General features: G+C 34.6%; 1 protein-coding gene across 1 annotated transcript in view; it reads right to left on the reverse strand.

Moving 5' to 3' along the window:
- Positions 1 to 5,809: 5,809 nt before the first annotated feature.
- FGF10 (fibroblast growth factor 10) overlaps positions 5,810 to 18,537 on the reverse strand; it is a gene marked incomplete at both ends in the record, with an annotated part of 85,313 nt that continues 72,585 nt past the window's right edge. Inside the window, 2 exons of the mRNA XM_080697157.1 lie at positions 5,810 to 6,007; positions 9,445 to 9,548. Of these exons, the coding sequence (XP_080553283.1) occupies positions 5,810 to 6,007; positions 9,445 to 9,548 (302 nt within the window). The remainder of the gene's footprint in view (positions 6,008 to 9,444; positions 9,549 to 18,537) is intronic.

The following is an 18,537-nucleotide window of genomic DNA, read 5'->3' on the forward strand; positions in this document are numbered from 1 at the left end:
TTTCAGTCCTTCCTAGTCGGAAAGCTCCCTAGAGCCAGATTTCTTTCTTATATATTTTGATGTATATCTAGACTGAGATGCCATTGGTCTGAACATATTGATTCATGTCACAGAAAAATGACTATAGAGAAGTCAAGTGTTTAAGTACCAGATGTTGAAATATTTTTAATGTTGAATAAAGTTGATAAGTGACCCCTAACCTTAACGTATCCCATAACCATAAAAAGCAGGCTTTTCAAAAGTTATAATACTTCTCAAAACACTGGTTTTAATTTACTTCTTAAAAGACCTCTCCGAGAATATATGCATTGTCAGCAACTTAAATTGACCACAGAAATGATAACTAAATAATTTAGAAAATTGTAAGATGATTTAGTCATTTAAGATGTGTATAAGGTAATTAAAACCAAACTTTAGGAAGGCTAAGGCCACACTGCAGTTGGTTATTCTACAGTTGGGGTCACTGCCTATGTTGTACGAAGGCATATGTTCAATTTACAGTTGTAATGAGGAACATGGGCTGTTTTGATTTTTCATTTGCTGTGTCCATCTCTAGAGGATGCAATTGCCTACATTAAAAACTGAATATAGGCTCTTTTGTGGAGGATAATAAAAATGTATAAAATAATACATGCCATATGCATGTATGGTTGGCATATGGTTTTTCTCTGAGGATGGAATTGTTGCCTTTAGCTGCTATCATGATGTAGGCTCATGCAAATGTTCATTATTATCCACTTAGGAATGAGACTAGTTCCTTTGATCCCATTAGTTTGACCATGATTATTCCATTTTAACTCATGTGTGGTGTTTATAAATGTGTTTTCAGTAGGTTATTCACTTGCAGAACATTTGTGTTTTATTTATTTATCCATTTATTTATTTGAATCTTCAAAAGGAAAAGAGAAATTTGGGTTATAAAATTTTCTTTTGTTTTATGTTGAATGTATACAAACCAGATAAAGAAATTAAGAAAAGTTTTCGTTTTTCTTTCCTTTTTTTTGTTTAACTTTAAAGAAGGTGAATGACAAAGTGGTGGCCCATGCCTATAATCCCTGTATTTGTGAGGCTGAGACAGCAGGTTCATATCCAGCCTTAGCAACTTAGTGAGGCCCTCTGAAACTTAGTGAAACCTCATTTCAAAGTAAAAAAAAATAATAATAAAATAGGGGTGTAGCTAAAGGTAAGATTTCCCTGGGCTTATTCCCCAGTATGACAACACACACACACACACACACACACACACACACACACACACACAGAGTGAATGACATTGGAGTTTAAGTTTTTTACTCTGTGTTGATATACTTGAAAATACTAGTACATGTGCTTGGGATAAACTTGAAGAAATAATCATAAATTCATGTTGTGATACAGTTTGGCATTTAATAATAAGGACCAAAGAAGGAGATACTATAGATGAACAAATAAGGAAACCTGAGGGGATGGAAGGGTACAGGGAAATTCTCTAATGCTCATGATGTATATTAACAAATATTATCAAAGCCAATCACTAAGTCAAACATGAAAAAGAGGGAGGGGGAGAGAATGGGGTGGGAATTGGGTGAGGGCTAATTAGGTAATGTGTACATGTATGCCTCCACCATCTTGTAGTCCATTAAGATGTATGACTACAATGCACCAATAAAAAATTTTAAAAAATAAAAAATAAAAATAAGGACTGCTACTCAGTGAAAACCTTCAGTTTTTCCAATTACAGTTCTATAAGGTTTGCTGAACTGCAGTGAGCCTGGTCACACACAGGGCCCAAGTCTTGGTTTAAAATTTTTTAAAAATGATATAATCTTTCCATTTTAAAAATGCATAAAAATCTTAAAAATCTCTTTAATTTAGAAAAATAGATGAAGAATATTTGAAACTGCTTAAAAATGCAGAAAGAAAAGAAAAACATTTACATCAGTAGATCTAGCTAACAGCAGCTCCATTTTTGTACCTGTTTATCACCGCTTCTTCCTTGACGCACAGTCTTTACTAGCTCCAATCCTGTTGCCTGCCTAAATCTACACCTTGCCCCTTTGTGATTCTGTGCATGAAGATTAGCCCATCCCAATGCCCAAGTTCCTGGTCATACTGATTGGTTTGGAGGTCGGTAAATTATCTAAACCTGGTAAGAGTCATGCATAAGATGTTTCCATTTTTGGATCTTAAGAAAAAGGAGTTTTATGTTTGGGAGTTGGAAAGAAGTAAATTGGAAGTAAGCCAAACACATAAAGTCTATCTGAGATAAGAGGAAATGAGTGTCTGAGAGGAAGCAGATCTTACTTTATTTTCCAGTTCTGGTAGGATTCAGAGTTGCCCTTTTTCCCCCAGCACCTTTCGGAGATATGTCAGTTTTCCTCTTACAGCTTAGTTTAAGTTGCCAAAGTCCTGTCTGGTGAAGTAGACAAGAACTCTTAATCAGCGTGGTATTTGTTTGCATGTGTATATACCATTCTAATGCATTAGATATCTTCTCTTAAATGTTTCACACATCCTGCACATATCTTTATTTGGATAAATTCTGAACTGGCTAAACTTACTGATATAAAAAAGGTTAATTTCACTTCATTAAATTATCATAAATTCTGAATTAACAACACCCAAATTATTAGAAATGTGCAGCATTAATACAGATCCATTTAATTTGTGCCATAAACTTGCTTGGATTTTGGAACCAACTTGCATCAGTATGTATTTTTCTCTTCACTTTTCAAATCAAATTCATTGGCCTATTCTATCCCCTTGAAATCAGGTTTTGCAGCCTCCTGGCTTTCTTCCAAAACTCTTTCATTGTTTCACAAGCCATCCTTGTTTTCAATTCATTCTTCTTTATCCACTGTGTAAACTAGGTGGACCTGAATGCTTAAGAAAATCGAAAGCATTTGGTTGTTATTAGAGTAGGGATAGCTGACTCACACGTGTAAAACATTAAAGAAACCTTACAAATGTTTGAGTAATTTTTTTTCTGTTGTTGTTTGGGGCTGTGGGGCATTTAACAGCATCCTGCCATGGACAGAACCCTCCAGCTTCTCTCTTTAATACCAGGTAGAGTTTTAGACTAATAAAACAGAGACAATATTTTCTTTTCTTTTCCCAGCAATTTTATTGTTTTTATTTAAATGTAACATACTATACACTGTTCATCCTTTTGGGAGGTAGGAAGAGGGAGTGATTCTATATCTTTAGGAGGGGGTCTCCTCAAAACTGACACTCACAGGGACACATATTTGTGGCTCAAACACCTTCACTTTGTGGAGCAGGGCCCACATTTCCCACAAGAGGCAGAGCTCTCCAAATCGCGATTAAAAAAAAAAAAAAAAACACAAAACCTGCAGCAATCAGGAACTGAATTTCTTTTTTTCTTCTTCAGTAGTTGCAAAAGGGACAAGAGTTCTCTATCAATCAGTAAAGATGCCATTTTTAAATCCAAAGAAATGTCTTTACTTCTTACCAAATTGTTTTTGTCCTTATTTTTGTTCGTATATGTGTGTTTGGGTGATGAGAGAGAGGAAGAAATGTTTTCTATTTTTGGACACAGCAAGCTCTGATCCATTTTGCTAGAAGCTGTTTTAGTGTTTTGAGTACTATCATGATGAATGTTTACATGTAGTCTCTTTGGTAATCTAAATGGCTATGTGAAATAAGAATCCAGTTTGTGCCCTATTTGCTGTTACTGTGGTCATCTAATACTATATTTGTCTCACCAAGAAATTAGTTAGTTGTGGGTGGTCCATGTTCATGTGTCAGGTGCAATTATTATTTAAAAATAAAAAAGGCATCTCGTTTTCATAGGAATGTGTTACATTATAGTTCTCAGACTCAGTTACTAATTAAATTTTAACATACAGATCTCAATCACAAAAAATTAAACATATTTAGAATCCTATTCATCAAAAAGCAAGTTGAAAACAATGTATCGGAAATACAGTTCTATCCATCAAACAGAATACTGTGCCTCAAGTGCATTTCTTTTGAAATGCTATTTTTAAAGGAGTAAAAAATATGATCTTTTATGGGATTGCTTTATGGGAAAATATCTTAAAGCTAATTTTTAAATAACAGATTAACTGGATATGCTGGTTAAGCATCGACACAAATAAGTTATAAGAAGATCACAAAATATCAGCCTTTCTAGAAGTTAAACCTCAGTAAAAGGACACATTGGGGGAGTCTTTTCCTTATACCAAAATACTGTATCCAAACCATAAAAATAAACAAACTTTTTCAAAACAAGAAATATGAAGATAAAACTGCAGCATCAATATAATCTTATAGTTATCACTTAAAGTATTTAGAACAAATAATATTTTTCTACATTTTTTAAATCACTACAGACACTGCAAATAAGGCTTACGTATTTATTTAGTGGAATACATGGTGATGATGACTGTTACACTTACGTCCGTATGCAGTTTTCTATACCTGCTCTAACAAAATGAATTTCGATATGGTTACATTATGGAACCTTCTAAAGCTCTTTAAATTTACAGAAAATAAGTTTTATTTGGTTTTGTAAAGACTAGACCATACAGCTCGAACAGGTTTCAGTATATGGTTACACATATACCAGGATATATTTGCTCAGTTTAAGCCCCTGGGAGAGTTGCACTTCATACCAAATTCCTTGATAGTTCCTTTGGGGGAGATGCGTCATGGGGGACCTGCAAAGGGCTATTATTTATGAAGCCTCTTCATCATTTACCACTGTGAAACATGGCAAGGAATCATTAGTAGATAATGAGGCTAGGCTACAAACATGTATTTAGCAGTTAACTTTCTTTCATCTAGTGTATTCTTGGAGATGAAACAATGTATTAAAAGAGAAGAGTTTTGGCCTTCTGGTCTATTTCTTAGGAAAGGAAGCCTCAGGAATAATATGTTTTTAGAAGATGGCCGACATATTACTCTAGCCAGGACATGGCACTGCCATATTTATTACTGATGGTTCTTACCACAGAAGTGCAAATTCAGTCCACTGATTGCACATGGGGCACTCATACTGCTTCCTTAAACTCATCTCCTATATTTTAAGCATTTGCCAATGTTTAAAAACACTTTGTCATGAACATGCATATGGTGTGCTGAAGAAAAAAGAGAAGGTAAATCGGAGGGCAGCCGCTGAGGATACTCTTTAAAACCCCAAAAGATATTTAACATCCTATTAAATAAATAACTTAGAAAGAAATAGAAAAGGATGAAGGCAGAATGCACAAGCATACCATACTATTTGTATTGTTAGAAGTTTCACACTAACATGTTCATATTTTCCAATCCTATCCGATTCTTCTGTGGTGCCACACTCAAAGCTCTTCTAGTTGCACAGATGTTATGACCCAAGTCCTTTCCAGTAAATGCTTGCATGTCTTACTGCTCATTGAATCATTAGGCTTACATGAGCAACGAAAGTCTTTGATAGGAGTTCGAAATCCATAAATAACTTTCCCGAAGATCATTCAACAGATTGTTCCATGTCCTTTAAGTTCTATCTCAGAGGTTCAAAACACAAAATCTTAAACCAAAACCCAAACCAAGAAAAAAAAAGAAAACAGCCAAAATATTGTTCTCTTGAGAATAACTTCGATCCCATTTCATCTGGCTTTATTTTAGTTATAAGACAGGACACAGAGCTAGTGAAAAGAGCGTCATAAGTCGGTAGTAAGTACAAGACCTCCAGAGGCTTCCTTTCTTTGAAGGGAGAAGACACCTGCAATGTGTCTTTGCCTTCTGAGTGACTATCTTCATGAAAGATGCCAAATATCCATGGCCAAAGAGCCTTGGCTTCTACTGTATCCACAAACATTTCCTTCCTCTATGAGTGGACCACCATTGGAAGAAAGTGAGCCGACGTGTTTTTCCTTCGGGTTTTCTGTCCTCTCCTGGGAGCTCCTTTTCCATTCAATGCCACATACATTTGCCTGCCATTGTGCTGCCAGTTAAAGGATGCATAGGTATTGTATCCATTTTCCTCTATTCTCTCCTTCAGCTTACAGTCATTGTTAAATTCTTTCTACAAAGGAAAAAACATAATCTGTTACTCCTGTGGTGATGATACTCGATTCCATTGGACACAAATACCTAAAGAACTTTAGGCAACCATCTTGTTTACAGTTGCCAGTTTTACATAAGTTGTATACTTAATTTATAATATCAACAGAAGGGTAAAATACTCACAGCCACAAAAGCAGATTTTATTTTTGAAAGCACATGATACATTTATTTAATCATCAGAGTAACATATTTGGGGCCTTTTCAAACTTTACCTGCTTTGAATATGGGGTCCCTTACGTCTAGAATGATTGCCACAATGATATTACCATAGTGACTGTATTCCATAATCATAACCAGATACCCCATGGGAAAAGAGAAATATAGGTAACATGGCTTATCATGTTTGCAAACTTTACCAATACACCATAATAAGTACACATGTGTTGGTAAAAGACAGATCTTATAGCAAAACAATAAGAGTAATATGTAACTAAAAGGTTGGGTACTTTCCTTTCTTCCAAATAATAAATTTCTCAATTTTACTAAATTATTTATAATTTTGCATGACTTGGAACTTGAAAACTTGTATTCTGAACTTGAGGAATGATTAAAAACGAGTACATAAGAAATTCCTTGTTTTGATACATTTCATGTCAAAGAAATTATAATCATGGTAACCAGCAATGCCTACAGAGTATAATGCTAAAACTTTAATCCTGGGAAATTCTACTTCATAGACACAGATTTTGGCTTGTGTCTCAGGTGACTAGTTGAGGTCATTCTTTCGGGGTAAGGATTCAATGTCATTTGCTCCACAAATCAAAGATCTCATTTTGGAGTTAATTAATTACAGTTTATCTCAACATTGATCAATCTGTATCATTTGACTCAATATTGATATCAGTATCAATGATTTCAAGACTCTAGCTTCAGAAATGGTCCTTTTCTCTGATATCTAGGCCAAATATCAAGGAATCTAAGGAATTTGGGCTCTTGACTTTGTCCCTTCTTTATCCAAAACAAAGACAATGAAAGTATATTTTGGTTGAGGCCTTTACTGTGTAACATTTTTCACATTAGAAACTTTTTAAAATTTATGCTAAATTTCAAATCTAAATGAATGTATTCTGGTTTCTGTAAGTTAGCTCCTAATTTTGAACATTATTTGAGCCATCAGAAGCAGGTATATTTTATATTTATGTTACCAGCTCAGGTTTTCATTCTGGAATTAGTCCTACATTATGTTCGTCTTCTATAAAATAATCTTTAAATGTAACATTCAAATGGTGACTTAACTGAAAGTAAGAAGAAAGGGTAAATTATTTAAGGCTAGAACCCCCCCCCCTCTCTCTTTCTCTCTCTCTTTTGTTCTTTTGTTGCGGGTCTGAGGATGGAACCCAGGAGTATTCGACCTCCAAGCTACACCTCCTGCTCTATTTTTTTATTCTTTAGTTTGAAACAGGGTCTCACTAAGTTGCGAAGGGCCTCACTAAGTAGCTGAGGCTTCCCGCCAACCGCGATCATCTGGTCTCAGCCTCCCAAATGCTGAGATTACAAGCATGCGCCACCATGCCTGGCTAGGCTAGGACTTTTAACAAAATAAAAATGTGTATTAGAAAATAAATTTGAATTATTATTTTTAATTTATGTGATTTTCTCTTTATTCATCTCCATCTATCTAAAAATTTTTGGCTTTCAAAGGAGAGATGATTTTTTTTTTTACACTAGCAGTTACATTTATTTCAAAAGAGGTTGCAGTTTACTGTAACTACTTCAGGAAGTTTCATATTGGAGACTACACTGTGTAGAAAAGTGTCATCTTTTATGAGAATGTTTTGGGAGTATTCTTACTCCTAAAAATTGATAAATATTACTCTATAAATTTATTTTTGAAGTGCACTGGAGTCTGCCTCCTCATCTCAGGTATTTTAACATTTAGGTCATAATTATATTGTGTCATACCTCTAGATCTCTGGATAAGGAGTTTAAAGATTCATGTTATTTACAAGATGTAGACAAGGCATAAGTAAGGCTGTTAAAAAAATCTAGGCAAGAACAAGGGCTAGGCTTTCACAGTTTATAAAAATGTTTTGGATTTTCTCCAGCTATCTGAGAAATTTTTCTGGACCTTAAATCATGTTCTATGAGGGCTCATTCTATTTAATTTAGATTTATAACTTATTTACTTAATTCCATCTGTCAAGAGAAAATTCAGAATACAATGAATGCATTCATTTGAGAATGAGTGATGAAAATTAAAGAAGGAGAAAACTTAGAAGGATATACATCTTCCATATAAGAATAGAAGAAAATATTCAAAACAATATAAAGCTGATTCAATTGATTATTCTCTGTGTTTGCCTAATTGAGATTTTTCAGAAAGCTTTATGAAATAAATGAACATGGATAAATGAAGATAGGCATTACATAGTATTGGGATCTGGTATAAAGAATAACATTAGGGCCGGGCGTGGTGGCGCACGCTTGTAATCCCCGCGCTTGGGAGGCAGAGACAGGAGGATCACGCTGGTTCGAAGCCAGCCTTGCTGGTTTAAGAGACCCTGTTTCCAAATTTAAAAAAAATATAAAATAGGACTGGGAGTGTAGCCCAGATGTAGAATGGCTTCCAGGAACCTCAGTACCACCAAAAAAAAAAAAAAAAAGAATAATATTAGGTATGTAATCAGAAATTTTGATGGTAAACACTTTACATATATAACTGTTCTATTTCATGCTGAGTAGGACATCTGATTTGTCAAGATTTTTCACTGTAAGCCATATTTTTTTATTTTCCCTAGTAAAAATGCAAAACCACAAAATACAACTCTGGTTAGAAAATTCATTTCTTCCTTAGACATGTTGGAAATAAAAATATTGCTCTAAAATGCAAGGAACAATATTTTCACATTTAACAATTATATCAAGGCATTATTTGATTTAGTGATGACTGTCTAGGTAAATACAATTCCAAATAACTTACACAAGCATGATTTTCTTGATGTGTTTCCCGTTTCAAATTTTAATAAAATACAAAACATCTGAGCCCAAGTATACACTGAAGTACACACACACACACACACACACACACACACACACACACACACATATGATTTTCTACCGAATTCAAGATCTTTGTTTTTAATGACTCTTGTCCTCAGCTCTCATGCCAATCTGACCAGATGCTTTCGTGAGAGCCTGACTGGTTAACAGTTCTGAACATTCACAGAGAAATGCCAGCCACAGCCTGTGTGGTAGACTAATCGGTGAAGAATAGAGGAGATTATTACAGAGTTGGGAGAGCAGCTTTGCCAGCACTGGAACTGGTGACCAGCCTGCTATGGGCCTATTTACTAGCAAAGAACGATAACAACACTATTGAGTGCCTGGAGGAAACATTCCAAATCTGTGGTAATGATTTCCTTCAGTGAATTTTGAAAACAAAAGCACAATACTTACTGAGCCATACAGTTTCCCCTTCTTGTTCATGGCTAAGTAATAGTTGCTGTTAATGGCTTTGACTGCAACCACTCCAATTTCCACTGATGTTATCTCCAGGATACCTAAAACATACAATTTTTAAAGAAGCTAATTGTAAAGAGTCATATAGATTTAGATGAAAGCTAATCAAACTCAAATCATCTACTAAATATTTTTTGACAGTTCTAAAATCAAATGGCTAAAAATAGAGGAGTCAAGGTAGAGGGGCACAGCCAAATACTTGCTTCAACCTGTCAAAGAATCCAGCAAATATTTCCAGCAGATCTGTAGAAACATGTATTAAGGCTGAAAGGATTCCCTTCCATTTTACTCTGAGAATATACAAGGAAATATTGTTTTAATTAAAATGCTTCCTTTGCTAACTCCACATTTTCAAACCCATAAATATTAAAACAACTCTACTCATCTTAGCCTATATTTCACAAAAACTTATCAGAGCCCATATCAGTACTGTGGTATTAAATTAAATCCATAGCAAATGCCAATAATATGTTAGATTTACCTCAATCTGTAAAAACAATGGTAAACTATTTTTTCTTCGTAGGATACTTAAACTAAATTTCTTGGCTATACTTAACTGATAAAATTTATTTTTGGCATATGTGTTGACATTCTGAGATAGGGAATAATTCGGACACATCTATGCTATCTTTAAAATCAATCCACTGTATTGGAGAGCTTTATTTTCTTGAGCGAAATGATGGAATTTGTAACTGGTAGAGAACATATTTTCCCCTAATACTCATGTTTAGATTGTTATTTCTAAAGATGATTTTCACTGAAATGTGTGTAGATAGATGCAGGAAAGGCATTTGATATATTCACAGAGCCCATGTTTTAGGTTAAGAAGTTCTTGAGAACTAAAGCTATTTTGTAACTCTTAGGAAAACATGCTCAGGGTAGAGGAGTAGCACTGTGATTAGTAAATGGCCACTGGAGCCAGGGTATGTGTTTTTGACTCTTGGCTCTGCATTTTTGGTGTATGACTACACAAGTCACTGAACTGCCCCATGTCTCATTTTCATTTGTAAAATGGGTAACATAATAATAACTTCATAATTTCTAAAGAGTTACTGTTATTCTTTATTATAGATTAAAAATTGAAAGAAACTGAGGTTATATAACATATATACAAGGTGATAAGATGACATAAGTAGTAATGAGAGACCCAACACCTATGCCTCTTTCAGTCTATATTTCTATCCACCTCTATTTTTCTTCTACATCATAATTCCTTCCCCATTTTCCCATTCTCTGAGAAAATTTGGTTGGAAAACTAACAAAATGCCTCATCGAGGTAAAATAAAGTCATAGTCTGTAACAGTTTAGTGTGCTATTTCTTCCAAGGATGATGGCATGCCACAAAGAATAATGTCTAAGTTTCAGAGAAAAAAAGAATGTGATATACTTTATGTCACTGGATAGAATAGGGCAAGAGGTAGAATTCTGAAGTACAATATTGAGGCTGCTGTTTACATTTCCTGCCCTAGAGGCAAGTACATACTACCAGTAATTTGCGAGATGTTCCTTATCTGTGCTTTAGAAAAGGAAAATAACAGAAAAAAGAGGAGGGAAGAATGTTTTTAGAAAATAATATGCCAAGATTTCTGAAAGCACGTGAGAAACATTGGCATCAAGCCACTTTTGACAGACTGAGCTGAAAAGAAAAAAGAAAAGCATTCTGATATAAATACTACTAACTTCTTGACTGACAATTTCTAAGTGTACTGCATATGGTAGGTCATATTTAGCTTAAATATTCCTGGGTTTCTTTCTGAGTCACTACAAACAGCAATTCAGTATTCCAAGAATCCATCTGCCTCTTTTTCCTACTCTGTAGCTACTTAAGGCTAGCTTGAAACTTTATTAGATTTTTATTTTTTAAATTGGCATGTAAATACTGTACATACTTATGTGGTACTATGTGATGTTTTGATAAGTGCATACATTGCTAAATGTTCAAACAAGATTAAGCACATTTATCTCATAAAACTTGAACATGTTCAGTACTGCTGCAAAATGGAAGGAGAACAAGATATTTTGAATTCTAAAAAAATTTTTGAGTGCATCATATGTCCATAAGTTACAATATGATGGTCTTGTGGGTAATGGACAGTGACTGCATGTATCCTAAATGTTTGTAAATGTTAGTCACAGTTCCTAAAGGATGAGCCTAAAGGATCTCTCTGTGGTATATAAGGATTTTTTTTACAGTCCTTTATATTCTTTGGTGAAAATGATCATGTTTGTCTATAAGATTATTTTTGGAAAGCATCTCTGGAATTTTATTTGAGGATCTTAGATAAAGACCATGATTCTATATATGTACACTTTGATCTAAAATTCAACACCCATTTAAAGAGACTCCTGGTGGAAAGAAAATGAGTGACGGGCATACTGGAAATCGTTGCATTTCTTGCAACTTATGTGACTCTACAATTATCTCTAAGTTAAAAGTTATTTATAAAGCTCTGTTTTGTTACTTCAAGACAGTAGCATGCGAAACTTATGACATGAATCAAAGGAAACATAAATTGTGCTTCTCATTCACAAAAGGCAGACAGTTTATAAACTTAACGATATATTATTATAGCAGAATTTTGTGATTTGTATTTATTTGTGGCCATTTCAGTTTTGCTTTCCCTTAAAAGATCAGCCTCCCAGCTGGTACTGTAAATCTATTTAAGGGCTTCTGGACAATATAGTTCAAACAATTAGGAAGACCTAAGAGATAACAGGCATGTTTTTAGGAATTGGAAACTCAAAATTCAGATAAATGATGACTGACTCTCTTCTGGGAATAAACGACAACTACACAGAGGAAAACCATAAAACATTATGTAATGCTTTATGTGCAGGTGCCGGGATAAGAACAAGGGAAGAATGGAACAAAGACGAGACATTTCTTACTGGCTTGAGCTCCAATAAATATTCACTACTATAGTTAAGAACTTAACTGAGTTTCTGAGGTTGAGAAAGATATGTCCAGGGAAAGAGTGGAAACTGATCAAACAATATGGTGCTTTCAGAAACAAACAACAACAACAACAACAAACGAGATTTGAAACAACACAAGACTTAATTTACCAATTACAGTCTAGGGAACAAGGTAGAAAGTTGTAAATTTGAAGTTGGTAGTTAAGTCAGACTAAGGTTAGTAACATCTAGTGCAGATTTTAAGAATTTTAACCACTAGGGAGCATTTTACTTAATATATATATATATATATATATATATATATATATATATATATATATATATATCTTAAAGAATATACTTTAAAAGGCAATATTTTCCAAATTTATTTAAGCAAAGAGTAGTCATCAGTAATGTGATCCTTGGTTAATATTTGAAGTCTTCAACATTAGAGTTTGATAATCAACATTACAACATTATAAAAGTGACAGGGACAAAAAAAAAAAAAATCAGCTCCTACCACTAGCAGATGCTTCCTAATCAGGCTTCATCACCATAGTGTTACAGTTCTATGATGCTGTGGGCTCTTTTCCTCTAGTCAACTAAAATTTTTGAATAGTGAAGTTAAAATAATAGCTTGGTACAGCTTCAACAAGTCTTTATTACAAAATTAGTAGAAAATGGGGAAAAAAAGGAGAAGAAAAGCAGTATGCCTGGTCCATGCTAGAGAGCCTGAAAATAGAACTCTCTCCACCCCCAGCCTTCAAATAGATTTTTGTATTGGTATGTTCTTCTCAGGCAATGAGCTAGTAACTTTTTTTTTTTTTGCTAGGTGGTGCCTCTTTGTCTCTGGACAGTGTGCTTACTAAGTGCAGGGGTCAATAATCTACCTGGCTTCCACCTCTATTTTGTTGGGCTGCACTGGTTGTTCCTCAACTATGGGGGCTTGGAAGCAGCACAGAGTTTGCCTTTTCTATATACATCCAACCTGGGTCAGCAAAAGAGGAATAAACAGAGGAACTTACTGCCTCTAGGGATTTTAAGGCTGAAGGCCTTAATTTTCTTTACATTCTTATTATAGTTTAGTCATTAGAACAAAGGGCAGAGAGAGAGGCAGTTTAATAGCTGCCACACCTCCCTGTTTGGGTGCCTACACAGCACCCAGACTCTGACTGCTTTTTACATTTGGAAAATTAATACCAGAGCAATTTTTCAATATCAGCACAGTAAAGTGGAAAGGATTTCATAAACTGATAAATTACAAATGGGATAACAAAAAGTCATGTAAATCTTTTTTGGTTATGCATAAACATAAAATTGCTAGAGCTGGCTATATATATATATATATATATATATATATATATATATATATATATTGTACTGAGAATTGAACCCAGGGGTATTCTATCTCACTCCTATACCCCCAGCTTTTTAAACATTTTTAGAAGTTTATTTTGAAACATGGTATCTCTCACTGAGTTTCTGAGAATCTTACTAAGTTGCTGAGGCTCACCTTGAACCTATGACTGTTATGTCTCAGCCTCTCAAGTACTGAGATTACAAGTATACATCACCAATCACCATGCCCAGCTAGAGCTGGCAATGTTTTTTTTTTTTTTTTTTTTTTTTTTTTTTTTTTTTTTTGGTGGTACTGGAGATGGAACCCAGGGGCCTTCTACCTCTGGGCTTCACTCCCAGACCTATTTTATATTTTTATTTGGAAACAGGGTCTCTTAAGCCAGCAAGGCTGGCTTCAAACCTGTGGGATTCTCCTGTCTCAGCCTCCCAAGCTCAGGGATTACAAGCGTGCGCCAACATGCCTGGCTAGAGCTGGCAATGTTTTGCTGAATCATTGAATAGTTAGTATAAGGAAGTGATCATTCACCAGTATCTTTCCCACTTTTTTGATTCTCATCCTGGAGCATGTGACTTATTTTTATTTTTTCCCAGCCATCAAGTTGCACTATGACCACAACTCATTGGACACAATAGAATAAATAGGTTATCGTCCTCCTGAATAGTAACTTCCTCCCTTCAATATTTTTTCATGGACACAAAAGGAGAAAGTAAAAGATAAATACAAGGTTTATTGAATAGGACAGATATAGACTTGGAAAAGGTATATATGAAAAATAAATGGAAAATTCTCTTTTATTTTCCTAGATAAACACGCTCATAATGGAATTCTAGTAGTGAGAACATTAATTTGGCTAAAGTATACTAAGAACAATATGCATGGCTGATGTTAGGTCTCACTATGAAGGATGCAAAGACAAGATGGAATCTTTGCCTTCAAGGATTTTTGAAGCTGGGTAAGATAAGGCACAACTCATGACAATTCAAAGAAAATATAATATGGGTTTTAGGAGATATAAAATGTGTTGTCATGACTTTAAGTAGTAAAGAAGTCATCCTGGAGAAGATAGCTGGTGTTTGAGTTGAACTTGTGTCTCAGTCATCATAAAATATATTAGAAGTAAGAAATATATTCTATAAATGTTGAAACCAAGAATTTGGCCCTAAATCTTTCAGGTCACTCATTTCTTGTTTTCATATATGGAGATTACAAAGTAAAGTTTAATGTTCTTGATCACTCAAGGTTGTCAGCATTAGCTTTGATGACTTTCTAGGTTGCAAAAGCACAAAACTCTTTAGAGGTCCTAAGTACTTGCATTAAAGCAAGCTGATAAATTAGTATGTTAGCCTGTTAGAACTGAGTCAAAATGATGAGCAAGGTTTGGTGTATTCCTTTTAGAGCATAGAACGTGCACTTTTGTGTAGAAACCCTAGCGTCTTTTTTTTCTTTTTTCTTTTGGTAGTATGTGAAAGAGTGGGCATCTACATAAAAGAGATGTTACAATTCTGAAAGGAAAAATATCCATTTTTATACTTAAGTAAACAAATGTAGTAATTTTTTTCTATTGTAGAAATTATAATGATCAGATAATTTGTAAATAATCAAATTGAGTAGAATTCTGCTTCCTAAACACTGGTGTCATAAAAGTTACCTAGGAATTATTATTTCAGCTGGTGGTGAGCTCATTCTGCCCTTGATTTTGTCGAAAATATGATTTCATTCATGATTACAGAAAATAAATGACCACTTTCTCTCCAGGAATGTCCAACGTATTCTAGTCCTCTATGATCATTCACAGAACCATCTAGTACTCCATTAAGATGTATGACTACAATGTACTAATAAAAAAATTTAAAAATTCAATATATAAATCTAAGTAAATTTCATTATAAGTGAAACTATTTCAACTAGTAAACCTTTGTCCTTTATGCAAATGTAAAACAGAGTTAAATTATGAAAGACCTGAGGGTATTATGGGAGCTATGAACTCTTATGCAGTAAAAAGTTCATTCCTGAACAGTATTTAGAGACTTGGCTCCACTTTAGCCTGGTTTCTACCTGCACTAAGTCATATCCTTAATTGTGATCTCCTTTGTGGACCTTTACTTAATAGGTCTTTGGTTAAGAAAATGCAATGCTGCCACACTATTTATAAAAAATACACTTTTATTGGTACATTGCAATTATGCATCAAAATGAGATTTGGAGTGATAGAAACATAAATGTACACTGAGCACGTGGTGTGTTTCCCTTCAAATCTCATAGCTTTCTGTAATTTCCATTTCCATTTAACTTCAGTTAGAACTCTAGCTTCTTTCCTTCTTTCTTTTTTGCTTTTATTGATGCATTACAGTCTTACCTCATAATGTAAATCATGTTGACAATGACATACATGTACACAGTGCTTGTCTCCCCATTTCCCTCCTTCCCAATACCCTGATTGAGAATGGTATATTGACATGTATACACATAGTCTATAGTCGTATTTTCATTAATGAACCTCAGTCTTCCTTTTCCTCTACCCTTCCTCCCTATTTCCAATTCTCTAACTATAGGAGCCCTTTTGTTTCCTGCTATGGCTCAAACAAACTCCTATGTTAGAAACTGAACTCTCAATTTCATATGCTAATGGTATCTGGCTGTGAGGCCTTCTAGGATTAGATGTGAGGCCTCTGTGATGACAGATGACACCAGGGGCTTATCAGTTTCACTATGAATCACATTATGATGTGAGACTATAATACACAAAAAATGTATAAAAAAATTAGAGACCTGAGCTAGCTCACATGTTCTGTCTTGCCATATGATACCCTTTGACACGTTTTTTGTTGTTTTTTTTTTTGCGGGTCTGGGGATGGAACCCAGGGGCTTTTGACCTCTGAGCTATACCGCCTGCCCTATTTTTTATTCTTTATTTTGAAACCGGGTCTCACTGAGTTGCAGACGGCCTCACTAAGTAGCTGAGGCTGTCCACGAACTGCGATCCTCCAGGTCTCAGCCTCCCGAATGCTGGGATTACAAGCGTGCGCCACCACGCCCGGCCCTTTGACACATTTTGATGCAGCAAGAAGGTCCTCATCAAATGTCAGCATTTTGGTATTGGACTTTCCAGCCTTTATGACTTTGAGCTAAATAACCCTTCATGCTTTATAAATTATGCAATTCCAAGTATTTTGTTCTAGCAACAGAAAACGGACTAAGATATTTTCTCTCTCTTCTTCCTTCGAAAATCTTACCTTCTTTTGCCTTAGTTGGAGGTAAGCTCAGTTTATATGGAGTCTCTCTCTCTCCTACTGCAATTGTTGGAAAAATACCAGACTTGTCTTTAGGAATTGTCCAGTGTTATTTTTCTTTGACAGTTACATATGATTAAAAAATCTCCTAGAGATTATGGAATAAAAAACTATCACCACGTGCATATGTGGTGTCAGTCCAACAAAAGAGTTTACAAGTAGTTGATATAGAAAGAAAGGTTACTGAGGGCTGCTTAAGGGAAGCACTACCTAAAGGGTATGGGACCATGTTAGTGTCTGTTAGTTTGAGATCTGCTTTAAACCTATCTTGGATTAAAATATCATTTATCTTGGGTAAGAATATTTTAAAAATCATTTCCTCTACAACATCAATGAGACTACATGTTTAAACCTGTTTGGTGTTGCAGATTTATTTTTTGATTTAACAATTTCAAAAAGTACATTGACAATCTAGGTTAACTGTCTTGAAAGAATGTCGAAATACACCTAATTGCTGTAGGTTGAGTGTAATAGGATCCACATTTATGATATTAATTTTGTGTTACCTACCTATTTCTCTATTTTATTTATTTACCTGCCCACAAAACTTGTTTAAAGGAAACAGCAAAATCATAGTTCATGAAATGAACTTAAGGGAAGGGGCTTAGTGTAAATGAGAGGGAAATAAGTAATAGCTCTAAAACAGTGGGAGAATTTGAATTTACACATCTCAGCTCTGCTACATAAGAACTATGTGACCCTGGATAAACAATTACACCTGTGTGTTGATTTTCTCATATTCAAATTGGAACTAATTGCATATAGCTCACAGGGTCACATGGAGTTTCAGGTTGTGGATATTGATTATGTATGTACTGTCTGATAAAGAAGAATGGTGACTATACCAGTGGCCTTTGAACTTGGGCCTGCATCAGAATAATCTAGAAGGCTCATTTAAACACAGATTGCTGGAATCTACTCAGTAGATCTAGGTCAGGGTTATAGAATTAAAATTTCTGGCATGTAGATTCCTAAACAGTGTTGATTCTGTTGGTTCAAGTGTCACATGATATTCTATAGAATATGATTCTGAGGCAGATCACGGCTTTGATGTAAAAAAAAATGGTCAGAAACATATGCAGAGAAGCAGAAACATGAACAGGAACAGATGTGAATAATGTCAATAGCTTAAATCCTCCAAATATTTTTTTAGATGAATGAAGAGGATTAGATGACATAAACTTGTTTTCTTTCTAATATATTTTTCCTCATCAGTAGGTTTTTTTGTTCATTTAATTATTTATCAGTATTGTAACAGTGTCATATTTTCAAACATCTTTTGCAATATTAGGATATATTCACACTGAAATATATGTAATGTTTCTAGGATAGGACTCGATCTTGGAATTCTTCATAATTATCCACACTAAGAATTGATATGAATTTAATTAATTCACAAAGTGATAAAAGATCCTATAGCTAGTTTGGGGCAAAGTAATAACCTAGAAAAAGATTGCTTGTCTGGAAATAAGAACCCTATTCTCA

This window comes from Muscardinus avellanarius, assembly GCF_963383645.1.
Source record: "Muscardinus avellanarius genome assembly, chromosome: 1".
In the NCBI taxonomy this organism is placed as follows: Eukaryota; Metazoa; Chordata; class Mammalia; order Rodentia; family Gliridae; genus Muscardinus; species Muscardinus avellanarius.